Raw genomic sequence first — 27,040 nt, forward strand, 5'->3', positions numbered from 1 at the left:
TCCCATCTCTCATCGGCCACGGCCCAGCGGCCTCCCCTCCCTCCCCCGCACTGCTCGCTGGACTCTGCTCTCCGTCAGATCAGATTCGAGCAAGGGGAGGGAGAGAGTGGACCAGGAAGCTGAGAATAAAGGGCAGTTAGAGGGAGATGTTCTGGGTTGGGCGCGGGGCTGTTCTTCCAATATAAGCGCGACCCCTTCTGTGTCATGCTCAAGAAAATTTTGAGTCAGCGTCATCCTTCCGGGGACTCTTTGCAGGGGGGCGTGCCCACGCTGCATAGCTCTTCAGCCTCTTCCTCCAGGAAGACCAACAAGGTGGGCATCTATCCTGCAGAACAGTCGGGCTGCCTCCCAGCTCTCCACTCCCCGTCACTTGCTCGGCTCGGCTCTAAGCCGCGCCCTGGACTGCCCACTCGCACCCGGACAGGTGCTGAGATTTCAGAGTAGTGGGAGAAGGTGACTTTGCCGGGCTTTCATGCTTGGAAGCGCTCCCCACCCACCTAGGGTACCCCGACAAGACAAACATCCACAGACAGCGGGTCTGGGTAAGTGGGAGCACTGCAGAGCGCTTGCTGGCGGGCACCCTCACCCACGGCCTCTCCACCTCCCCGCCTTCCGTCCTCAGGGAAAGGATGGGGCGTGGGTGAGAGATTGTGTTCGTCAAGCACCAACATCGCAGCCTGTGAGAGAAGCTGAGCTCCCTGGGGTGGGAGAGACAGGTCAGGGCTAGGGTGCTTGCCTGACATGTGGCTGGCCCCGGCGTGACCCTCAGCACCACAGAGGATGTGTCTCCCACCCTCACCCAGCACTGCCAACAGTGGGCCTGGGAGTGAATACAGAGCCAGGAGCAAGCTCTAAGGTCTGCTGGAGGTGGCCCCAAAACAAACTTTCAAGAAAGAAAAGAGTATACTGTGTTAGCTCTCTCCTGCTCGGAGAAGCAAGTCCTTAGACATGAAGAAGTCTGTTTGCTTTATTTTATTTTAAATTAATTTATTTTTTAAAAGTCTGTTTGCTTTAGCCTTAAGCCTAGAAAGGTCAGCACATTGCATCGGCCGCTAACGAGCAGACAGGGGGTCTGTCAACAGCTCCTGTCTGCAGCAGGGGTCTTGCTGACACACGTGTCTCTCAGGGCCTTTCGCCACGTCTGCCATGGCGGTAAGGAAGCCGCTCGCCACAGACCCTCGAGTGCACAGGGTTCTTCTCCTCGCCAAAATGAGAAGAGATCAAAACAAAACAAAAGAATTCAACCCACATGAGACAGGATGGATAGGGTTTGCTGTTGCTGCTGCTGTTGTTGTTGTTGTTGTTGTTGTTGTTGTTGTTGTTGTTGTTGTTGTTGTTGTGTGAAATAGTTCTTGTTGAAAGAAATTTCTTGAAATAAGTGTGAGAGAAGAAAGCGACGAGAGGAGCGTGCATTCAGGAGAGAACACGAGCTTCTCCAAAGTGGAGACAGCCTGGATGGCTATTACAGAACTATGAGTCAGAGGCCAGAGAGATGGTGCAGGGCCTGAGACACAGGCCTGGCACACGGCTCACTGCAGTTTAGTTCCTGGAACCTGAGCACTGCTGGGTGTGTCCAAAGAAATGTTAGAGAGAGAGACAGAGAGACAGAAACAGACAGAGACACACAGACACAAAGACAGAAAGACGGACAGCCTGCACCAACATCCAGCTCCCACGGATAGACACGACCCAGCAGATGCCGTGGGGAGCCTGTGACACACTGAATCGGAACAGGCAGCAGCACAGGGATCCTGGAAGAACAGGAAGCGTGTGTCCCAGTCTAAGTCTGTGACTGTGCGGTCATCTCAGCGCACAGAGCCAGCAGTGAGCCCTGAGCTCACTGAGTAAGCCCCCGAGCAAGCCCACGGCACTCGATAAGAAACTGCGTGGTTGATCCACAACTCTCAAACAATGACGTCAAGGGCTGGTGGATGGTACAGTGGGGAGGGCGTTTGCCTTGCTCTCAGCCCACCCGGGTTTGATCCCCAGCATCCCACATGGTCCCCTGGCACCACCAACAGTAACTCCTGAGTGCAGAGCCAGGAGGAACCCCTGAGCATCGCCAGGTGTGACCCAAGAAGCCCCAAAACAAAACCAAACAAACCCAATGACGTCGAGAACAGAATGGAAAGTAGAAGGTTTAAGTCCTCACCTGTGTGCAGCTGGCGCAGATTCCACCCCCAGAACCACGTATGGTTCCCTGAGCACAGTCAGGAGTAAGCCCTGAGGGCCTCCAAATATAAAACTTTAAAATAAGAAACATAGACTTTAATACTTCTTTAAACTGTGATGCCTGATTGTAAGAAAAGAATGGGATTCCCAGGCAAACTTGGTCATAGTCAGACCCAGCAAGGAGTGAAGATGGCCAGGAAACATAGACAGACAACCCCACGCCAGCAAACAGGTTTGTCCCTTGCATACACTTCCCTAGCCCAAGGATAAGGGGGCGGGCGGGTGATGCTTCGGGTGCTGATGAGGCTGGTGTGTGTGTGGGGGGAGGGGCAGGGGCTCCTGAGTCATGCCAGGCACCGTCACAACTGACATGGTGCTTTGGGGGAAGGAACGGGGCCAGTGCCATGCATGTCACCATATTCCGAGTGCCGTAAGGAAGACAAATGTTGGGGGGGAAACCCCTGCCAACAACCAGTTCCCATGGCTGGACGCAACACGGCAAGTGCCGTGAGGAGTACAGGACACGCTGGATAAGGATGGGCAGTGACCCCGGGGCCCTGGAAGAGCATGAAGCGTGTGTCCCAGTCTACGGCGGGGGCTGTGCTGGGCCCAGAGCGCGCTCCCTCCCTCGCCAGGCCTCCTGCCACCCCAGGCCGCTCTGCTCTACAGAACACACTTTTTGCTTTCAAATAAATTATTTTAGAAAGATTTTTTTTAAATCACAATGATATACGCAGTTACACAGTTGTTCATGATGCGGTTTTAGTCATATAATGTTCTAACACTTGTCCCTTCACAGTGTACGTTTCCAAACACCAATGGCCCCAGTTTCCCTCCCTGCGCCCCAGTCCTCTGTCTGTCTCTGTCTGTCTGTCTGTCTGTCTGTCTGTCTGTCTGTCTCTCTCTCTCTCTCTCTCTCTCTCTCTCTCTCTCTCTCTCTCTCTCTCCTTTTGGGTCTTATGGATGGTCTGCAATACAGATAATGAAAGGGCCATCAGGTATATCCCTTTACCTGATTTCAACACTCATTTCCTGTCCAAAATGATCATTTCCATCTATTATTGTCATGTTGGCCCCTTCTCTATTCTAACTGCCCTTCACTGGCCTCCACCCCCACACTATTGTGGCAGGCTTCCATCCTTTGACCAGACTGACCAATCTCCTGGTGCCTGTTTACCCTTGGCCTTGGATATTAGCACACACACACACACACACACACACACACCCCACAAATGAATGCAGTCATTCTGTCTGTCCTTCTCCTTCTGACTCATTTCACTCAGCATGATACTCTCCATCCATTTATTAGCAAATTTCATGACTTCATTCTTCCTAATGGCCTCGTAGTATTCCAGTTTGTAGATGTACCATAGTTTCTTTATGTAGTCATCTGTTCTCAGGCACTCGGGCTGTTTCCGGATTCCAGCTACTGTGAATAGTGCTTCCCACCCCATGCATCTCACTCAGTTCTTTATTCAGATCCTAGAAGCAGGATGGCCACTGCCCACGCATCACTGGAAACATTTGTGGACACAATTTTAAGACGTTTGAGAAATGTTGAATTGAGGGTAAGCCGGACTCTACTACAGAATTTCCTGGAGTAAAAAACAGACAAATATTCACTCCTGTTTTGCTGAGGCTCATGAACAAGGTATTGACGTGTCTGGTCACAAATTACCACAATTCAGTTCTGGACAACTTTTCTCCTAAATGATGATCAAATTGACACAGGGGATTCTGGGGCCAATACCTGTTGCCCCTCCCCCTTGGAAGAAAGTAAAGTTGGGGGACCAGAGAGACAGTACAATGAGTAAGGCACTTGCAGGCTGCCTTGCAAGCAGCCAACCCTGGTTTGATCCCTAGCACCACATACAGTCCCCTGAGCCCTGCCAAGAGTGATCTCTGAGCACAGAACTAGAAGTAAGCCCTGAGTACCACCAGTGACTCAAAATACAAGATAAATAAATAAAAATTTAAAAGAAGGTAAAGGTGGAGATGGTGCAAGAGTCAGAAAGCAGGTTCTCGGGGCCAGAATGCTAGCACAGCGGGTAGGGTACTTGCCTTGCACATTGCCAACCCAGGTCCAATTCCTAATATCCCATCTGGTCCCCTGAGAACCACTAGGAATAATCCCTGCATACAGAGCCAGGAGTCAGCCCTGAGCATCACTTGGCGTGGCTCCCGACCAAAATAAAATTAAAAAAGCAGCAAATGCTAATGCAGAATTCTCAAGAATATCTTCTCAAGGAAGCCTGCTACATGTGTATAGTGTGGCAGAACGAATAAGATCCTGTCCCTTGAAGTCAATAACATCCTTTTTCTGAACACAACAAAACATCTCACTGCCATATTCTTAACTCCGAAGACACTTCAGCATCTCTTCCGTTACAACAGGGGGAAATTCACAAGAGCCACTCCACACAGCATCTGAAACACCCACCACACCGAGACAAAACAGTCACAAAAGTGTGGCCCAGAATTTCTGGAAAAGACTCTTGGACCCTTTTTCATGTTTTTGTTTGGTTTCTTTGGGTGGGGGGGCACTCATGGTCTGCTGGGGCTGACTCCTGGCTCTGAGCTTGGGGATCCCTCCTGGTGGGACTCAGGAGACCATATGTGGTGCCGGGGATGAACCCGGGCTGGCCGTGTGCAAGGCAAACACACTACCCGCCGTGCTCTAGCTCCAATCCCACTTTTTTTTCACTTTTAAAACCTGGAACAGTGCTTGCTTCGGCAGCAGCACACATACTAAAATTGGAACGATACAGAGAAAATTAACATGGCCCCTGTGCAAGGATGACACGCAAATTCATGAAGCGTTCCATATTTTTAAAAAAATTATCACTATCACTGTATCACTGTCATCCCGTTGTTCTTCTATTTGCTCAAGCAGGTGCTAGTAACATCGCCATTCGTCCCCGTCGCATGCTAGTGTAGCCCGATGGCGTATTGGCGTATTTTTTAAAAAATTAAAAAATAGAGCTGGAATACCAAAGTAGACTATAGACTGAACATGATGGTCACTCAATACCTCCGTTGCAAACTACAACACCCAACAGGAGAGAGAACAAAGGGAATGCCCTGCCGCAGAGGCAGGGTGGGGTGGTGGGGGTTGGGGCGGGGGTGGTGGGAGGGATACTGGGAACATTGGTGGGGGAGAATGGGCTCTGGTGGAGGGATGTAAATCAAATGCAAACATGAAAGTTCATAAGTTTGCAACTGTACCCCACAGTGATTCACTAATTAAAATTGAAAAAAAAAAAAAAAGGGCCGGAGCAATAGCACAGCAGGTAGGACATTTGCCTTGCACGAGGCCAACCTGAGTTTGATTCCCAGCATCCCATATGGTCCCCTGAGCACCACCAGGAGTAATTCCTGAGTGCATGAGCCACGAGTAACCCCTGTGCATTGCTAGGTGTGACCCAAAACGCCAAAAACGTAATAAAGTAATTAAAAAATAAAAAAGTAATAAAACCTGGAATAATAAAACCGTGACAATCTTCTCTACAAGTCAGCTACAGAAGAAAGCCAAGAAACTCATCTCTCGTCCTAACGGTATTTAAGATTCAAAATCAGTCCCATTATTTCCAGCAGTCTCCTTAAATTATATTAAGCTTAAAAACACTGTTTCATATCTGTGTTTACTTGAACAAAGTTACAGCCACCTCCAGCAATACATCCTGTCAAGATGGGGAGAGGAGTGGGCCTTTTGAGGTTTGCTTTTGTATTTCTACGTAGTTAAATTCAAACAGTATGGAAATTAGTGGCAAGCAATATTCTTAAGATGTGAAACTGACTTTCAACAGCATGATAGGCAATTACGCCTTTTGTTACAACTTTTGTTTTTTAACATACTCTTATTCGAAAAATGTCTTTATCTGAGGATGGTAAACCCCAGAGCTGACAGCCTGCTGGTGCGCAGTCATTTGAGACTTTCCCCCGAAAATACCCTTTACTTCCTGACACAGTCAGTATAGTGTTTCCAGTAGATTGTCATGTTTCATCTTAAAAGGACACTATGTAAAGGCTTGTTAAAAAAATGCTTTCCTGGGACTGGAGCTACAGCACAGCGGGTAGGGCGTTTGCCTTACATGTGGCTGACCCGGGTTCGATCCCCCGCATCCCATATGGTCCCCCGAGCACCACCAGGAGTAATTCCTGAGTGTAGAGCCAGGAGAAACCCTTGCACATTGCCAGGTGTGACCCAAAAAAGCAAAAAGGAAAAAAAAAATTTTCCACCCATTAAAACTCTGGCATAGAAAATTTGGAATGGAATTGCCACCCCTTTCTTAAGGTCCTCTAAGTGACGAGCAAAATATACGCAAGGCAGAGCAGGAACGTGACGTCCGACCAGCCTTGCTTTGCTGCTGCAGAGAGCTGTCGGGCCGGTTCCCTGCCCCTCCCAGCACCCATCAATGGCTCCAAAGTGTCTGCACTTGTGGCTTTCATGTGTGGCTCTTCAGTGCAGGGGGCGATGTTCGATTTTAGAGTAATGCTCACTGCTTTCTCATTGACTGAGTCTGGAAGCTGTAGCACTTTTAGTCAGTCAAATATACAAAGCAGTGCCTGCCCAGGACCTTTTTCCTTTCCTTTTCTTTTTCTTTTCTTTTCTTTTATTTATTTATTTATTTATTTATTTTTTGCTTTTTGGATCACACCCAGAGATGTTCAGGGGTTACTCCTGGCTCTGCACTCAGGAATTACTCCTGGCGGTGCTCGGGGGACCATATGGGATGCTGGGAATCGAACCCGGGTCGGCCGCGTGTAAGGCAAACGCCCTACCCGCTGTGCTATCGCTCCGGACCTTTTTTCAAACCTGCATCTGTCCCACCAAAGACATGGCAGCCTTGGCTGACTAACGTCTCCCCGGCCCTCTCACTCACCTGCTTTTTATTTTTCCTTTTTATTTATTTGTTTATTTATTTGGTGGGGAAACAGATTCATGCTTGGCAGTGCTCAGGGCTTACTCCTGGCTCTGTACTCAGGGACCACTATCCTGGCAGGGATCGGGGACCATATGGGATGTAGAAATTGAACCTGGGTTGGTTGCCAGTGAGGCTTTTGAGCGCTTTGCCCGCCATACTCTCACTCTGACCCCTGCATCCCTCCCCAGTTTCCTTATCAACACTCTGCTCTGATGTCCCGCGTGGGCCATCCACCTGCTTTCATCTCTGTCCAAATTCAGGGCTTGAACACCACACCCCAGGTGGCCTCAGCCACACAACAGTCCGGACTTCCCTCAAACCAGCCCTGAGGCAAAACCCTGATCCTAATCCTAATCCCAGGTCAGCCTCCTTAGAGGCTAGATATTTTTTCTTTTCTTTTTTTTAAATTGAATCACCATGTGGAAAGTTACAAAGCTTTCATGCTTAAGTCTCAGTTGTACAATGCTCGAACACCCATCCCTTCACCAGTGCACATATTCCACCACCAAGAACCACAGTAAGCCTCCCCCCAACCCCCACCCCCCAGCCCCCCACCCTGCCTGTGTAGGTGATAAATTTCATTTCTCAGAGGCTAGATATTGGGGTGATATCTGTGAGAGGAAAAAACCCACGGTCACAGGCTGGCGCCCCCCGCCCCCACCCTGATTCTCATCTGTCCTCCAAGTCCTGTCAGTGACTATTCTAAACCTCCTCTTATCCCCTTCACCATCCTTCCCAGAAACTCCGTCTCTGCAGAAGAGTACCCCTCTTCTCTCCAGAGAACAACAGGACAGATTGTATACCGTCCAGTAAGTAGAGGCCGACAGAAACCAGGCAGGAAAGTTCTGGGGGTTGTTTGTTTTCTTTTTCATTCTTTTATATTTTGGGGCCACCCGTGGCGGTGCTTGGGGCTTATTCCTGGCTCTGTGCTCAGTGAGCACTCTTGGTGAGGCTTGGGGGAACCTACAAGGGACTGAGCCTGGGTCGGCTGCGTGAAAGACAGCTCTTTGCCTGTTGTACTGTCCCACCAGCCCCACTGTCCAAGGTGGAAAATTCTGAAACAAAACAAAACAAGAACCCCGCCCCCCGCCCCTCAGAAGCCCAATAACATCTATGAGACTGTGAGGAACGGGTGTGAGGACCAGTGCAGAGCTACTCGGTGGCAGCCAAAGGGGCTAAGATGGTCGGGGAGGCTGTCACAAGGGCTGGAGCGGATACCTGCCACATGTGAGGCCTCAAGCTCAAAGCCCGGCGCTGCAGGCCCCCTCCCCAGCCTGGATGGGGTGACTCGGGTGAGACCCCAGCTCAGCTGGGCGTGAGCATTAAACCCTCTGGCTGTCACCGGGAATAGTGCCTGAGTTCCAGGAACGCCACTGGGCAGGGCCCCTTAAAACACAAGGGACAAAGAACCATTCCCCCCAGCTACACACCCTGCGGCCAGCAGGGAAGAGCCGCCACGCCTGGCACTTACAGACTCACCGCCCAGGGGTGGGCTGGGCGGGTGCTAAGTGCCCATCTCATGACTTCTGGAAACCCGAGAGAGAGAGAGAGAGAGAGAGAGAGAGAGAGAGAGAGAGAGAGAGAGAGAGAGAGAGAGAGAGAGAGAGAGAGAGAGAGAGTCAGAAGGCAGGAAGTGAGCCACAGCCTGCCTCCACACTTCCCCCAAAGTAACAGAAGAGAGAGCTCTAGAGCTGTGAAATTCAGGTTCCCTTCTCCGAGTCCCAGAAAAGGGATTTCCTATCAAATGAGCAACAGCAGGATTCGGGGAAATCCCACGCCAAGCTGTTCCAAGAGGAAATGTTCAAAGGCAAGGCCATTCCGGGGGACATAAAAGTCCTCCCGAAAGCCAAGCCTACGGAGCACCAGAAAAGCAGCCACGGAGGAGCAGACCTGAGATAAAAGAACAAAATCCTGCCACCGGCCCCAGCGCGAGGGAATCCCGTGAGCCGGGCGCCAGGAATACAGGCAGTCATGAGTCCGGTTGTGCCGCATGAGGGACCGTCTCTCAGTCAATCAACAGAGACAGAACCCAGGCCGCGGGGGCTGCCGAGCCGGGGATGGGGTCCCCTTCTTTAGCATGGAGTCACTTCTGCCTGGGGAGAGAGAGGTGCGGGGCCAGAGTGTGAGGATGGATGTGCAGCCGTGTAACTGTCCTTGCTGTCATGGAAGTGTCACTGAAACCGGCTAAGATGGGGGGCTGGAGCGATAGCACAGCGGGTAGGGCATTTGCCTTGCATGCGGCCGACCCGGGTTCGATTCCCAGCATCCCATATGGTCCCCTGAGCACCGCCAGGAGTAATTCCTGAGTGCATGAGCCAGGAGTAACCCCTGTGCAGAGCCAGGTGTGGCCCAAAAAGCAAAAATAAATAAATAAATAAATAAATAAATAAATAAATAAATAAAATTAAAATGGCTAAGATGGGGGGTGCGGCAGGGCCCAGCCCCAAGTGGGGGCTCACGCTGTGCATGCATGATGCACTGGGGTCCGGCCCCGTGGCAAACCAACCCGGTGCACCCTCCTAGTTAGGCTCCCCAGAAATAGCACAGGTCAGTGTCCTGGCACGGATGCTGCTGACCGCTTAGGGGCCTCGGTGCTGCTGTCTCTGCGGTGAGTAGGTCTGAGCCACCAGGGCCGCTGCTGGACATGCTGTCCCTCCACCTGCCACTTCCCCAGGACCGAGGGGTGCTGGGTGCACTCGGAGTTCATGCACAGGCAGTTCAGCCCAGATGCTTCCCAGTCTGAACTCTCTGAAGCTTTGGATCTTCCTGTCTGAAGATGGGGTAGACCAGTAGGACAAAGGGCCCAGGCCTGCTGGCTCCTCCTGTCACCCGGTGACCCCGTGGTCAAGCTGCGCCCCACCCACTGCCACGGAGACCAGACAGCCATTGGCTTCCTCTGTCCTCCTCCCCCACGGGAGGTCGCCAAGGCACAGCACTTTCACCCCGATGCTTTCCAGCAGTCATTTCTCCCTCCAGCCTGACAGCCACCTCCCTGACACAGGTGAGTCTCAGCATCACCCCTCACCTGGAATTCCCGACTTCCCCCGTCCAGTCCTTGCTGGCCTCAACACTGCTGCCTCCTTTGCTGGGTCGCCTGCAATTGATTTACATCTCTTTGCTTCTATTTCTCTGCCTTTGTTCTACGTCCCTTCATCCAGGAATCTGCTCGACTACACTTAGTTTTTGAAATGCTGTTAGGAAAGTCTATCCTGGAGGAAAACCTTCCGTGAATTCTTCCGGTGGTGGGGAGGGAGGGCACGGGCTGTCATACTCCCATTGGGTTCCAACAGCACCTTGACAAATTCTTAGCCTGGTCCTGTACAAGATGACCCTAAACTACCCATACAGCTTTATTTTTCATACATATCTTTAAATCTATATTGCTTTAGTTTGGGGGCCATACCCAGCTGTGCTCAGGGCTTATTCCTGACTCTGTGCCCAGGGATTGTTCCTGGTAGTCTTGAGGAAGAATCTGGGGTCCTGGGAATTGAGCCCAAGTGGGCAGCATGCAAGGCAAGCACTCTGCCCTCTGCACTGTCTCGAGCTCCATAGCTTAGATACTCAAGTCGGTGCCAGACAAACCAGATTTGGGGCCTTTTTAATCCTGAAACCATGACAGCCGTTGCCATATTGGCTGTCCCTTCCTCAGCCCTCCTTACTCAGCAAGTACCTGTGCTGAGTAAGGCACCAAGGCTGAGTAAGGCACCAAGGCTGAGTAAGGCACCAAGGCTGCATGGTTGTGAGCGCGCTGTGTGTGCCGTGGATGGGGTATGGTGGGCCGGGCACGCACCAAGGGAAAGGCAAAAATGACTTCAGGGTTTTTTCATTTGTTGTTGTTGGTGGTGGTGTGTGTGTGTGTGTGTGTGTGTGTGTGTGTGTGTTGTGTTTTTGTCTTGGGGGCCACACCCTGTGGTGCTCAGAGCTTACTCCATCCTCGTTTGTACTTAGGGAATCACTCCTGGCAGGGCCTGGGGGACCATCTGAGGTGCCGGGGATAGAATTGACCCCAAGTCAGCCACCAGCAAGGCAAGCACCCGACCCTCTGTACTATCTCTCTGATCCACACTGTATGTTTTTAAGCATCTATATAAGAAAACCACCCAACATTCATTGTCTGCTTTATTAATTTTTTTTTATATCTCCCTATTTCAACTTGCTTTTGTTGCCTTGGCTTGAAGTTTCCCCACAGAAGGACGAGCTCGCCAAGGATGGCTTCCTCTGTGAATCCAACAAGAACCTCAGAAAGTTCTAGATAGACAATTCCAGAAAAAAAGAGAAATCAAAATTCCGGTAAGAAGATCAGAATGGCCCATAGTATGTTTAGTCATCATGGTGGGACTGGGAGATTCTGGACCCACCAGTGCATACTGGCATCATAAGTGACAGTGAGGGGACAGATATGACACTGATCACCTCCAATTCCCACCAACTAGAAACAGGGCCAGGCACCAGTGGGACCCCTTATTCACCTCCATTCCCTCCAGATCACAAGAGAAAAGTTAGTGTGTGTGTGTGTGTATGTGTGTGTGTTGTGGGGGGGTTGTCACAGGACAGGGATGTTGTGGGGAGTAAACTAAAGGAGGCCGTATGGCGATTCAGGAACCTCAACATCATCTGTAAAACTCCAAGACATTCCTGCTCTCAGCCTAATTACAAAATGTTAGAGTCAGTTCTTTAAAGGAATAGAGAGATGAGATTAAAGTCGCCGTTTGTTTCACTGTTTTCATTTGTTTACTGGGAGGACACCCCCAGTGGTTTCAGTGATCACTCCTGATGGGGTTCCGGAGACTCTATGGGGTGATGGGGATCGAACCCAGGACAGACGCATGCAAGGCTAGCATCCTACCCTCTGTGGCTGGGTGTTCCCGGCCCCCCCCCCCCCCCGATCTATACGGCTGTCAGGGAGCTGACGGGCACTTTCCCACGCAAGCTGCTCACGGTGTGACTATTATCTTCAGCTCTTTTCCCATCGGATTTTCAAGAAGACTGCTCCTCTGGAAATCCTGGCCGCTGGCTCTGAAGCAGCTTTCAAGTGCCTGCCCTTCACTTGCAGCAGTGAGCGAGGATTTAACAAGCCCTGTCGAGGAGCCACTGACAGCGAGGACCCAAACGAACAGGAAAGGCGAGGGAGAAGGCCAGCTCCTTAGAGAGCAGCTGATGTGGCATTCGGCGATCAAACACAAAGTGTGGCCGGTGCAGGAGCGCCACGAGGGTCCGTGGTCTCTCCCTCACTCGGCCAAAGAGAAAGAGCATGGAGACCAGGGCGAGGGAAGGAACGTTTATGGAAGCCCAGGCAAGAGACAGAGCCTCCCGCCAGGCGGAGGCTGCGCTGGGTGGGGGTTCTTACAGATAGTGCTAGGGTTCTGCGGGCCAGGACAGGCACATTGAAAGTAACCACTGGGGGCTGGAGCGATAGCACAGCGGGTAGGGCATCTGCCTTGCATGCAGCCAACCCAGGTTCGATTCCCAGCATCCCACCGCAGAACCCTGCGCACCGCTAGGAGTAATTCCTGAGTGCAGAGCCAGGAGTAACCCCTGGGCATTGCCAGGTGTGACCCAAAAAGAAAAAAAAAAAGGAGAAAAAAGTAACCACTGGCTCTGTCATTGTGCTGGGGGGACCTGGGCGGGCAGCTATGCCTCACAGGCAGTCTTTTAGCAGAGGAAACTTAGCTGGCAAAGGCGCTTTCCTCTGGGTACTGGATTTGGTTCCTTTAGAAAGTTTCTTCCGTATCTGTCCCTCCCTTCCCAATTCCTGGTCCTGCTCTCAAAAATAAAGCCAGAGAGACAGTGTCGTAGGTAAGGCACTTGCCTTGCACACAGCCCACTCCGGTTTGATCCCCAGCACCACAGAAGGAAGGTCCCCTGAACCCTGCCAGGAGCAGCCCCAAGCACTACCAGGTGTGCAACCCCTTCCCCCTCCACACACAGACACAGACACACACAAAACACACACACACGTTATATAAAAAGGAACAGGTGAGAGTCTCAGGCTGGAGCACATGTTTGGCAAGTTCAAAGCCTCGAGTTTAATCTCTGGTAATCAGTGGCCCTGAGCACCACTGGCCAAACTTAATTAACATCTTAATTCTACTTCTTTTTTTTTTCCGCATTTTGGGTCACACCCAGCGGTGCACATGGATTATTCCTGGCTCTGCACTCAGGAATTATCCCTGGCGGTGCTCAGGGGACCATATGGGATGCTGGGAATCGAACCCGGGTCAGCCGCGTGCAAGGCAAACGCCCTACCCGCTGTGCTATCGCTCCAGCCCCTGTTAATAACTTATTAACAGATGTTAAATTAACTTATTTACGCTGATTACAGGGTTGAGAAGGAGCACAGTAGGTAAGGTGCTTGCCTTGCACACAGTCAATGGGGGTTCAGTCCCATATGGCACCCCATATGGTTCCCCAAACCCCACCAGGAGTGATCCTTGAGCTCAAAGCTAGGAGTAAGCCCTGAGCACTGCCAGGGGTGGGCCAAAATACAAAACGAAATTTGCAGATATTGGGCCAGGGTACAGCTCAGCAACAGAGCACTTGCCTTGTGAGACCTTGGGTTTGATCCCCAGCACCACAGGAAGGAAGGAAGGAAGGAAGGAAGGAAGGAAGGAAGGAAGGAAGGAAGGAAGGAAGGAAGGAAGGAAGGAAGGAAGGAAGGAAGGATGGAAGGAAGGAAGGAAGGAAGGAAGGAAGGAAGGAAGGAAGGAAGGAAGGAAGGAAGGAAGGAAGGGAGGGAGGGAGGGAGGGAGGGAGGGAGGGAGGGAGGGAGGGTGGGAGGGAGGGAGGGAGGGAGGGAAAGCCAGGTGTGAAACCCACAAATCTGGAAAGCTATGGGACTTGGATCTTGCTGTCTGCAGGGGTGGGCAAAACAGCTGAAAACTGCAGAGCCCAACTTCAAAGTCCTCCTCAGCAGAAAATATTTCTGTGGGTGTTTTTGGTTTTGGTTTTGGAGCCATACCCCATGATACTCAAGAGTTACTCCTGGAGGTGCTCAGGGGACAATATGGGATGCTGGGGATCAAATCCAGCTTGGCCACATGCAAAACAAGTGCCCTACCTGTTAGACTATCTCTCCAACCCCCTCGCCAGAAAATATCTGTATCTGTGGCGACAGCTGTTAATCAGACTTAGCATGGTGATGGTTTTGTATGTATATGAGTATGAGATCTTTGCGTTATCTTTCGAAGCTCTGTAACAGTCAATAGTACTTCAGTAGGAGTTGGACTGGAGCACATCTGCATCAGCAGGAGTGGCCACCAAGCACGATGCTGGGAGTGGCCCCGAGCACTGTTAGGTGGGCATCCCTTCACTAAAAATAAATAGGTCCCTCAAACGTCATAGAAAATAAGACACATACAATGTTAACAATAACAATGTGCACATGAAAGGGAAGCAACAAAGCCACAGGAACAGTCTGGTGAAAATTCCGTCCAGCTGGGAGCATGCCACGGTTCTCCAGGAGGGAAAAGGATACAGTAACTGGAAAAGAAAAAAAAAAGTAGCCATTTCTAAGATGATTATTTCAAAATACAGTTGCATAGCAAAGCAATTGCTCACGGACCTGGGGAGAAAGAGGTCTTGCGTGGTGGAGGGAGGAAACCAGGGCATGTGGGAGAACACGCTTCCGACAGCTACCTTCTGCTGTAACCACGCTCACATTCCTAACTTAAAGAGCACAGAATAAAGATGTGAAATAACTCCATTTATTATTTCTCCTGGTCAGAGAAATAGTAGAAGGGTGAAGGCACTTGGCAGGCCCAGCTTGACTGACACCACCACATAGGGTGTCCTGATTACGGCCAGGTGGAGCCCCTAAACCAAACACACATGAGAGGTGACGTCAGCAGAGGACTCCAGCACCTCACAAGGGCACCATGGCTGGGGCGGGCAGTGCCCCCTTGCAGGACACTTACAGGTAAAGGTGGACGCGTGCAGCACCTGCCACACAGCCCAGCGAGGACCTGGGACGGGGCCTCAGACTCCGTCTGGCCGCTTTCAGCACACATGGCTTTTCTCAAATACACACATGGGAAACAGGCAGAAAAGATGATCGTTGAAGGCATCGGAGGTGCGACCTCTGGGAAGAGAAGGGAACAGGACAGGGAGCAGGGAGGGGTGCAGCAACCAGACGTGTTTCTGCTTGGGAGAAAGAAGCGAAGCTGTTGTGACGAACCGCTAATGTTTCATTCGAGGAGCCTTGCACTTTGCCAGATCTACTAAAGAGCTGCTCAAGCACCATGGCCTGCCCCTCACACCACCACCACCCTGCCACCAGGGCAAGCACTGTAGCCCCTCCCCCCATGGATAAAGTTAATAAACTTCAGGGATAAAAAGGTGAATGTGGGGGCTGGAGCGATAGCACAGCAGGTAGGGCGTTTGCCTTGCACGCGGCCGACCAGAGTTCGATTCCCAGCATCCCATATGGTCCTCTGAGCACCGCCAGGGGTGATTCCTGAGTGCAGAGCCAGGAGTAACCCCTGTGCATTGCCAGGTGTGACCCAAAAAGAAAAAAAAAAGGTGAATGTGGGTAAATGAATTTATCATGCCCCTGAGAGGCAGGTGGGTTTAGTACATGAAGGACCAAACATGATGGCCCCTCGTTACCTGTATTGCAAACCATAATGTTCATAAATAGAGAGTAAGAGGGAAACTGCCATAGGGGTGCAGGGGGGGCATTTGGGGGGAGGAGGAGGGTGTGGAGGGGAAGGGATAATGAGGACATTGGTGGTGGAGAATGTGCACTGGTGGAGGGATGGGTGCTCGGTCATTGGATGACTGAAACTCAAACATGGAAAGCCTTGTAAGTGAAGCTCACAGTAATTCAATACAAAATAAATAAATAAACAAATAAATAAATAAATAGATCACGATCATGAAATCCTGTTAATCATGGATTTCTCGAGCGGGCTCAGTAACCTCTCCATTCGTCCTTTCCCTGAGATCTTAAGAGTCTCTCTCGACTCGGCCCTCCCAATGATGTCGCACTGGAGGCTCTTTCAGGGTCAGGGGAATGAGATCCAGCTTGTTACTGGATTTAGCATACGAATACACCATGGGAAGCTTTGCAAGGCTGTCCCATGTGGGCAGGAAACTCTCAGAAGCTTGCCAGTTTTTCCCAGAGGGAGAAGTAAGCTACAAGATATCATGCGGCCGCTTTGTGGCTGCACTCTTCTGGGGGCTCACTTTTAAATCTCTGAATGTTGGCTGTTGATGGGATTACACACACCTGGGTTCCTCTGCCGGTACCTTCATGCGTGAGGCCCGTCCGAACATGTGGAGATGGGCCTCAAGCATGGCTGTAGCTAGGTTTGGCTGTAGCTAGGTTTTGGTGGTCTTCGGCCGCCAGGAGCTCTGCTCAGGGTGGGGAGGGAAGCTGGAGCCCATCCCCTCCGAGGGGCCCTGGGGAGGACAGCCAGGCGTGTGGGCTGATATTTTTCTATATCAAATAAATAGATAAATAAATAAAAAGAATCCAGTCTCTGAAACCACACTAAGACAGAACCTCCTTAGCTCTCAACCGCTGTGCCACCTGAACAAGCTGCCAACCAACTCTCACTGTCTCCTTTCATTAAGCGGAACCAAAAACACTTCTTTGGTGCTGGGATCATTCACCAGTCAGTTCTACACTGCAGCAGAGATGTCCGCTGCTTTCCTGACTCCCATTCTTAGTGCCATCGCGACCTCGGCATTCTTAGCATCCTGGTCCCCTTCGGCGTGCCTGCCCAGTGCAAGACGGCCCTGGTGATCTCAGCTCTGGAGGCCAAGAATGGACGTGGCAAGCGGCAGAGCCTGCGACCATGTTCATGAAGCTCTGGCCTGGGGGGATGGAGCCCAGTGCTGTGTCTCCCTGCAGCTGGTCACCCCAGGCCTCTGCAAGGTGTTTCCCATCTTCATGCGTTAGTGCAGGCATCCTGATTTCCAGGGAGGCTTCCTGGTCCTCCTCACTGTCAGTCTCCATCTCAAAACATGCCGTGTTTATCAGAAATGGGTATATCAGAAATGATATACCTTGTCAATGTTCACCACAAAGTCAAGGACTGTGACCAAGAGCATCAACTCTGGAGCCAGTTCAAATGGCAAATTTTTTTTTTCTTTTTGGGTCACACCTGGCAATGCACAGGGGTTACTCCTGGCTCTGCACTCAGGATTCACCCCTGGAGGTGCTCAGGGGACCATATGGGATGCTGGGAATCGAACCTGGGTCGGCTGCGTGTAAGGCAAACACCCTATTCATTGTGCTATCACTCCAGCCCTCAAGTGGCAAATTAATTGGTCTTACCTCCAAGGCCTATAAAATGGGGGTAGATGTCTCTACCTTATAATGTTTCCATAGAATTAAGAGTTTCTGGAACGCTCTAAGAACAGTCCCTAGCATCTAGTAAATGGGTGCTATGTAGGTTAGAAGCCAGGGAGGTATCTCAGCAGCAGAGGACTTGCCCTCCATGTGCGAAGCCTTGAGTTCTATCCCTGGCACCAGCAAAGCAAAATGTGAACATATGGGATGGGGGAGAGGGGCCTCCACCTTCTTGCTCGGTGCAGAAGAGGACATTCCTGGTAGTGCAGGGGAACCATGCTGTGCCAGGAATCCAAGCCAGGATGCTTACGTGCAAGGCATGTGCTCCAGCCCTTTGAGTCATCTCCCCAGCTCCACACAGCTCTTATGAAGCACAGTGTCTTCTTATGTTTACACTCCCCTAAATTGATGTCCATTACACTCTTCCATCCAAGAAGGTTGGTGTCCAACTGTCAGCTGCAATGAAGAGGGGTAAGGGTGGTGAATGAGATCCATTTGGAGGGAAATAATGAGCTCATGCTGTATGATTAGAATGAGGCACTGGAATGAAGATGAGATTTTGGATGACGTCTGTTTCAGGACTTGGGCACGATATAGTTTGAGTCTCTAAAATAGGGTCCATAAGAGAAAAAAGAGAGCTGTCTGAGCAGAAAGTAGTACAGAAAGTAGGAAGGACACTTGTCTTTTCAGAATGCAGTCAATCTGAGTTCAACCTCCAGTATCACATAGGGTCCCCTGAACCCTACCAAGAGTGATCCTGAGCATAGAGCCAGGATTAATTCCTGAGCACCTCTAGCTGTGGCCCCCAAATGAGAGGGCACTTGGCAAAAATTTAAAAGCATGTGTCAGTGCTTAAATAAAGAACACTTTAAAAGTAAGCTTAGGGGGTTGGAGCAATAGCACAGCGGGTAGGGCATTTGCCTTGCACGCGACCAACCCGAGTTCGATTCCCAGCATCCCATATGGTCCCCCGAGCGCTACCAGGAGTAATTCCTGAGTGCATGAGCCAGGAGTAACTCCTGTGCTCACCGGGTATGACCCAAAAAATAAAAAAAAAAATCAACCCCAGTCCTGAAATATGAGCAAGATTTGAACAAGTGAGATAAATACACCGCAAAGTGGGGGTATGGTGCCGCTAGCAGGTCAACCTTTAACTTCGGGGTGAATGCATCAGCAGCCTGATGGTGCCTTCAGGATTCCTGGTACCCCAAAACTGCTGCTGTGCCTCTGGCCAGATCCCAACAACTTGGGATCACATTTACCAAGAAATTAAATGGCCAAAAGTTAGGTATGCGGGAGCCAGGCTCACAAACCACCTCCGGCTCAGCTATACAAGCTCATTTATCGGCCTTATTTTAGAGACCCATAAATAAATCTTGAAAGAGATCAAAAGCCACAATTAATCTTGGACCTGGACATGGCTGAACAGATTGGGGTAGATCTGAGGCGGGTGGGCCAGCCTGGAGCCTGCCCAAGCTGAGCCCCCAGTGGCTGCTTGCTCCCACTCTAAAATCGCCGCCATGCTTCTGGTCTGACTCCACCATCTCAGGACCGATCTCACCAAGATAATCTGCTGAAAATTTTGGTATGCAGGTTTTGTGACTGAAATATCTAGACCTCCTCGGGGTCAGGATAGGCTACTCCCTCCACCTTCCTGTACTTTCGAAAGCCTCAACAGTCACATGCACGCCCCAAAGCTGACAGCCAATTGAAAAGTTACTCCAGCCTTCTCGTCCCAATAAAAATACCGAATTCCCTGAACAAACACCATGACTTCTTAGCACCTATATTGCAAACTGTAATGCACAAAAGGAAAAGGAGAGAAAGCAAGAAGGAAAGGGAGGCTGGGGGTGGGAGTGGGGTGTTGGGGGATGGTGGTAGGGAAATATTGGTGGTGGGAAATGTACACTTGTGGAGGGATGCTGGATCATTGCATGTCTGAAACCCAATTATAAACAGCTTTGTAATAGTCTATCTCATGGATAGTCAATTAAAAAATTTTAAAAATATGGAGTTCACACCTAATTCAATCAGCCTAATCAATGGCTGAATAAATAGCAGTACCCCTATGTTAAAAAAAAAAAAAGACACTGCAGAATGACTGGTGTGAATTGATGAGATGTAGTATGAAGGATCATGAGAAACCAAACGGTTTTGGTAAAATGGGACCCATCTCTAGAAAGACACCTGTAAAGGGGAAATACAGTGAGAGTTCTCTAGAAGCCCTCCCCATTCCCTTCCTCCTAACAGAAGCACGGATGCCTTCTTGGGGAACACCGCACAGCACTGTACCTCTGCTCATAGCCCTTATGCTGCTGAACCACGACAAATGCTCTGTGCATCAACCACCCTAGGGGACCATAAACTACGCAAGGACGGAGAATATGCCACCTGCGTGTCACAGATGCTCAGCACAGTGCCCGAGACAAACACATAAATGTGAGGGTAAGAGGAGAAATTTGTATTTTAAAAAATAGCCAAAAGATTACTTTGCAGGTATTTAGAGACTAGGGATAACATGACACAGATAGTCTTTCGCTTTATTAATTTTGAGTCCAGTGGAAATGAAAATAGGGTAAATAAACGTTCTTTGTCTTCAGCATTCCAAAAAATTCAAGTGCAACTATACCTCACTTAAATATTGATATGAATTTTTTAAAATGTTTCCCAGGGATTTTTGTGCCCTTTTTTTTTTTTGCGGTGGGGGGGGGGAGTGTGTGAAACACATCCAGCTATGACCGGGATACTCTGGGTGCCAGGGATTGAACCCAATCCTCCTGTGTGCAAAGCACACACTTCAGCCCTTGTTTCCCAGGTTTATCACTACTAACCTCTTGATCAAACAACCAAAAGTAGTAATTGTGCAATTTGCAAAATCAAGAAACAAAATCTTGCTTAAATTTAACCAGTTCTTTTTTTTATATACAGTAGTTTGTTGTTGTTAAATGAAAAAATTAAGGTTTTCTATCAAGAAAAATTAGTAGGTTAATACAGAAACATGAAGAGATTTCATAGGAGGCCAGAGTGATAGTATAGCATGTAGGGTGTTTGTCTTGCATTCGGACAACGGGTTAGATCCCAGCATCCTGTATGTGCTCCCTGAGTGTAGATCCAGGAATAAGTCCTGAGCACTGCCGAGTGTGGCCCCAAAACAAAGTGAGGGAGGGGGGAAGGAAGGAAGGAAGGAAGGAAGGAAGGAAGGAAGGAAGGAAGGAAGGAAGGAAGGAAGGAAGGAAGGGAGGGAGGGAGGGAGGGAGGGAGGGAGGGAGGGAGGGAGGGAGGGATAAACCTATGTATTTAAAAGCTAGTTCCCCAAATTTCTGGTATTCTTTCTCCACATTTAACTTCCACAAATTATTCAAAACTACATAAAACAACCTGATCAAAATGAACATACTAGAAAATAAGCCACCTATCTGACCATTTACTGCAGCTTACTCTTTAATTACAACATTTTCAGAACTTACTCATTTGCTTATAAAATTCATTGCCTCTAGACCTAACCTAGACCACATTCAACTGAAATTTACACCAAAGCTTCTCAAAACTATATGCTAAAAAAATTACTGAAGGTTACTAAATTGTCAAAGAAACAAAAAAGAAATTGGGTGCTTAATTAAGATTAATAAGCCCTAGTTGCCAGATATATTTGGCTGGAAAAGGTACTGCATTTGCAGCCGAGAGCAATCATAATCAAGCTTAAGAAAGACTTGTTTTTCTTGTCATCTTTATTCAAGTATTTCACAGCAGTTATATTACAAATTACAGTAAATGTTCAAAATTCCAGAATTCAAAAATTAAATAATTTACTTCAAACTAATGTAAAATAAAGTCAAATGCAAAACATCAGTTTAACACAATTCTAAATTAAACTACAAACCCAAAATAGAAAATAGTTGATGGAGTCTACTTATTCTACAAAGTAGACAAACATGACTGAAACCAGAGAGGACTCCCAAAGTCTACATAACCAAATGTACAAAATACAAAAGATGCAGGTACAAGCCCAAATTCAAGCTTACAATATGATTACAAATAATAATGATAATAACAATGGCATTCAGCTACGGGACCTGACACTGAAGAGACCTACCAATAGCACCATAGCTGAACCAACTTAATCAAAACCTGGGAAGAGAAGATATTACCACCCCACTCCCAAAAAATAAAATCCAGTAAACCTACAAACACATTGGCATATGAGAAAAATCAAGTCATAAAAGGACATAAAACAAAGACAAAAAAATTAATCACAGGTGAGATTCAAGCTCAAGAACACAATTTACTCCACAGCCATCAGTTTCAACCCTAGTGCAGTTCCATCATCTTCAAAAAGCCCCCTGGTCCCCACAGCTGAACATTAACTCTTGTTGGGCTGTGCTGTGATACATAGTTACTGATCTAAGAGCAAGGTTTTACACAGGAGCTTATCGTTTATAATGCTCACAATAGAAGAACAGAGGTCAATTTGTACATATTTTTGCCAATGCTATACAGCAAAAATTAAGAACTTACAGAAAGGTAAACAAGATTGAATTCACTTGGATAGTTTCACAAGCTGCTTTAAACTATAGAACCACCAGATATCTGTAAAATAAGCAAAACTGGTATAATGTGTTTCTTTGGGGAGGGGGGGTGAAGGGTGCAGGGGGGAAGGAGGCCAGAGGAGTTGGTACAATTTCAGCTCATTTTTCTCCCCTTGGCATTAGATTGGCTTTCTCTTTAAGACCTAAACTGTTCGAAGTGGCAGTTCCTATCATACTGAGGTTGCCTTCTATTTCTCCAACTATATTAAGGTTAAATTAAAAAAAAAAGTCTTGATCTTTTGGAAGCATTTAAATGCTGAACATAAATTTCCCTTGTCAAACTCACTGATGGCTAAAATCTTAATTAACTTGCACAGATTTAGTAACCTACTAAGAACATGTGTTTTATTTTTTTTCCTTTCACAAGTGCTGCTGTTACTTGAACAGAATGCTTCTGAATTAGAGTAACTGGAATAAATATTTAAAAAAAAATAGTGCAGCAAGAACCTGAGACTTGCAAAAAACCCTTTTACCAGAAACTTGCTACAAAAAATCTGCTACATCTTATTCATCAAATCTTTAAATTCTGTAACAATTTCCATCAAAATACAAAATGCTAATGTATTAGACAGTAAAATAGTTTGAACTGGTATGATGGTAACAAATACTAAAGCAAGCATGAAAATCCTCCCAATAATCAAATTAGAGGTTTCAAATAACCTCCCCTTTAAAATGGTTCATCATTAATCGCACTTGCCCACCTTAAAAATACAGTGTGTCTACACGGGTAGCATTTTAAATTCTATGACAAAGTGAATGTTATGAAAACTTCATAGACTTGGTATAAAGAAAACAAGTTTCGTTAAAAAAAAAAAAGGCTAGAATTAGAAGGCGTAAAGTGTTTGTGTAAATGAAAGAAGCACTTAGGATTACTGCAGTAGTCTCTGGCCCAAGTGTGCGTTCTGTGCTGGCGGCTGGCACACGACAAGCAGCCAGAGACAAGTACCTTAGCTCCAGCATGTAAACGGTGGCAGAGTGATTACAGGTCTCTGTAAACACTGTTGGTAACTAAAAAACAAAAAGCTGAGGTAGCTCAGGATCTCTGCAGTAGTCCAAGAACCATTTGCGCTAATTAAAACTCAAACTGTATGTGTTGCATATATTGGAAAGACACACCTGCAGCTAAGAGCTATATGAATGAAGCTATCAAGCCAACTTGTCAAAATTTTCAACTTTTCTTTTAAAAATTATTTGATAAAAAAATGTCACTGTACTCCCTTTGCCTCTTTGCAACTGCCTAGACTGTGTCTCCAAGTTCGTATAAAGTTTTTGTAAAACTAGTCACCCATAATTAATGTTAGATAAGAACAATTCACAGAAATCACTCAACAAGATCCAAAATGGGTCCTGATTAAAATGAATAGTTATGAAGGTAAGCTTGTGGTAAGGGATTTTAAACACTAATACTGTTTGTCAAGGACCATACCAAAGCTCACTTGCAACTACGCATATGAAAAATGCGCTTTAAGGAGCTTTTGACATATTCCTCTCTTTTCTGTCCATTTGGCAAGTCCTGGCTTCAAAACAAAACAGTAACAATTTACTCTACATGAAAATCATTCTTCTGGGAACTCGAGCATGAGTAACTGTTGTCACACAGAAGAACGGCTGCTCTCTATTTTCTGATCATCATTGTCAGCAATTCCAAAAAGTGTGCAGTCTTGTTCCCCCCCCCTTTCGTGGACTGTGTATTTTTATTTGTTGTTGTTTTACATGTTTCTTAAACAGAAACAGAGCAGGCAGGAAAATTTAACCAATTTAGTATATTGTGTGGGTTGATGAGTTTCTTGATCAAGTTTTGAAAACAAGATAGGCAATTTACCTCAAAACACTGGTTGCTTCTTAATGACACAGAACAATCACAACTCATTTTCAAGGTTGTGACCAAGGAAAACATTCTAATTCATTTGCTACAAACAAGCCCATCCTTCTGTTTAGCCTTATCTCTCTCAAGAGATATCTCTCTCAATAAAAAGGCACATTAAAGGCAGTTCTAAAGAGCCTAATCTAATTTCATCTAGTTTCTTCATTTTCCCACCAGAATATATCATAGCCAACACTAAAACAGTTTCAGTTCATTACCCAAGGGGGCTGGGGGGGACAACAAAAACAATTATGATAAAGGGGTAAAGGAGAAAAAAAAAATACAGGTTTCCCACTGTCTAAACAATTCAACACAGTTAGAACTGCCCCAATCCAGTTTCCTCGTGTGTGCTGGTCTGCTCCCTAAGAGAGAAGTCTCCAGAAGAGAGTGCACGAAAAGAGGAGAAGAAGTGAAAGCAGTTTCGGTAGCACCAAAATCTCCAATCTGTGGGGTTGTAGTTTTTATTTGTGGAAAATACAATGTTTCTGAAGTTCTGTTTGGTTCTTGTAGGCTGGTTGGTTTCAGGTACCTGAGACAATAGCACCAAATTCAACAGAGAGAAAGAATGAGGGAGAGAGCACTTTACACCAAGGCTCTGCACATAATTGGTGCAATTCGACATTGAATGGCTCAGAAGACTGCTCTGTGAGAGCAGATTGGAGAGGATAAACCACTCATCTTGACCAGTTCATAGGAACGTCTCAAACATATGAACTGTTCTTTCCATCTCCTACAAAAGAAACAAAAGTGAATGTTTTCAATTAATGAGAAAACAAGGTATTATGGGAAAATTCACTCCAACTTGCTAAAGAATTAGAGAATTTTATATACAAGTTAAACTTCAAATATTTTCATGATTACAATACCATACTCTTAAGATGGTCTGCCCTAGATACTTCCAAATGCTCCCAATTTTATATTTAGGTTGAGAATGTGCTAGAATAACACTCTGAGTACTGAATATACCATATACCGTACTGCACCACGTGTGTGTCTGTAGAATTTGCCAGGTAATAAACAGCAATGCAGGTGGCCTCACTCCAGACATGAAGGTCTCCCTTACTTATAACAGCTGATTAATTTTCAAAGCAAAATGAATGCATTCAGTATAGTAGGCCAAAAGTAGACTATATCCTGTTTCCAATGCTAGACAGTACAAGGGGTAAAGTCATGCATGTGGCCAAGCTTGGCTAGAATTCCCAGCATCACATATGATCCCCTGAGCACCACCAAGGATCACTCCTGAACACAGAGCCTGAGCAACGTAGAGTGTGGCCAAAAAAATAAAATAAACCTAAATCCAAAAACAACAGTACAGTCACTGTCCTCACTGTCATCCATAAAATCACTCACTGGACACTTTTTTTTTTTTTTTTTTTTTTGCTTTTTGGGTCACACCCAGCAATGCTCAGGGGTTACTCCTGGCTTTGCACTCAGGAATTACTCCTGGCGGTGCTTGGGGGACCATATGGGATGCCGGGGATCGAACCCGGGTCGGCTGCGTGCAAGGCAAATGCCCTACCCGCTGTGCTATCGCTCCGGCCCCCTCACTGGACACTTTTAATAAGACCTTCCCAATGAAGACTTTTCAAATTAATCTTCCCAATGAAGACTTTTCAAATTAGTCAAAATGTGAACAAACAAGTTCCACATTTTAATTAAATTAAATTAATTAATTAATTTCCTTTTTAGGTCACAGCTGGTGATGCACAGGGGTTACTCCTGGCTCTGCACTCAGGAATTACTCCTGTGGTGCTCAGGGGACTATATGGGATGCTGGGAATCAAACCTGGGTTGACCTCGTGTAAAGCAAACACCCTACCTGCTGTGCTATCGCTCCAGTCCCAAGTTCCACATTTTTAAAAAGAATATAATGACCTCTGTACCATGCATCTCATTCAGATGGTCAATGTCAAATATAGATAATATATATGGTACTTCCTTAACATCTCCAAAGAAATTATATTCTACATACCTGTATGGTTGATAGCCCATGCTAATAATATATTATCAAAAAGTTCTTTACAAAATGAGTTATCAAAGTCACAAAATATACTATTATTCATATATTTACTGAGCAGGAAAAGTCAGATCATAAAACATTATATAACATAACCCCAACTTTTAATTATGCATTTACATACTTAAGTTACATTATGCATATTTAGACAATTTTACTTAGGAACTGCAATTGTCAATAATATTAATTAAAGTTTAAAAAGCGTTTTGGGCAAACAGTGTTCCAACCCACCTCCATCACTACTGTCAGCATTCCTCCACCTCTTAGACATTTTTAAAGGAACTATTTTCCCCTACTACCTGGGTGATGTTTCTATTTTCTCATTTGTACTTTTCTGTCATTCTATATATTAAGTGACAGAATTTAGTTATGTAAAAGTATGACTCAAAATGTATTTATAAAATATCTTCTTGCTTTAATTCTAATAGTCCTTATGAAAAATAATCACACTCTCTACATATAATTCTTTAATACGTGAGAAATTCTCTTTGAGAGTAGAGTCTCTGTCACACCACAATCACTTCACTGTGTCTGGATCTAGAGTTAATACTTGTTTTGTTTTGTTTTGTTTTTGATTTCCGGTCATACCCTGGTGACACTCAGAGATTACTCCTAGTGGTGCTCAGGAGGCCAACCATATGAGATGCCAGGGATTGAACCCGGGTCAGCTGCATGCAAGGCAAGCGCTCTCCTGATGTACTAGCTCTCTTTACTAGGAAGGCAATCAGAATAAACTAAGAGGCAAATGGATCAAGAGTCCAATTAAGTCTCTCAGCCATTTCCTGGGTAGATGAATAATTCCATTTGCTCAAAAGTCTCAAAAGGCAAAATTATGGTTTAATGCTATACTTTATATGAACAGTGATAAAAGAATCGTATTTATAAGGAAGCCCTTTCTTATGCTGGGAATTGTCTACAAAGAGAAAAGTTAGCACGCAAAGTGTCTGGGCAAAGGCCCACCACTCCTTCACATGGCTATCAGTTTTATAGGACTAGATCAGAAGTTCTTTTCCAACCATTCATGGGATGGCAAACAGATCTCATTGCCCATACCAACTCCTTTTACTTAGTAGTGGCGGCTTAAATCCACACTGGCATTGGGTCTAGTGGTAAGGACTGTGGAGGAAGAGAGGTGACTTCCCACATTCAAAATGACCAAGAGATACGTGCTTAGTCTGT

At 47.1% G+C, this 27,040-nt stretch overlaps 1 protein-coding gene and 1 non-coding gene across 4 annotated transcripts in view; one reads left to right on the plus strand and one right to left on the minus strand.

Annotated features, from left to right (window-relative positions):
• The first annotated feature begins 4,893 nt into the window (after positions 1-4,893).
• LOC129400437 (U6 spliceosomal RNA) lies at positions 4,894-5,003 on the plus strand. The gene has a single exon (XR_008627680.1). It is a non-coding gene; the product is annotated as a U6 spliceosomal RNA (small nuclear RNA).
• A 16,097-nt stretch (positions 5,004-21,100) lies between these two features.
• The window catches only part of ATAD2B (ATPase family AAA domain containing 2B), a 141,911-nt gene continuing 135,971 nt past the window's right edge, over positions 21,101-27,040 (minus strand). For all 3 annotated transcript variants that reach the window (XM_055121610.1, XM_055121609.1, XM_055121611.1), the window contains exon 28: positions 21,101-24,571. In XM_055121610.1, coding sequence (XP_054977585.1) covers positions 24,530-24,571 — 42 coding nt within the window. In that variant the 3' untranslated portion in view covers positions 21,101-24,529. The remainder of the gene's footprint in view (positions 24,572-27,040) is intronic.

The sequence above is a fragment of the Sorex araneus genome, chromosome X (genome assembly GCF_027595985.1).
Source record: "Sorex araneus isolate mSorAra2 chromosome X, mSorAra2.pri, whole genome shotgun sequence".
In the NCBI taxonomy this organism is placed as follows: Eukaryota; Metazoa; Chordata; class Mammalia; order Eulipotyphla; family Soricidae; genus Sorex; species Sorex araneus.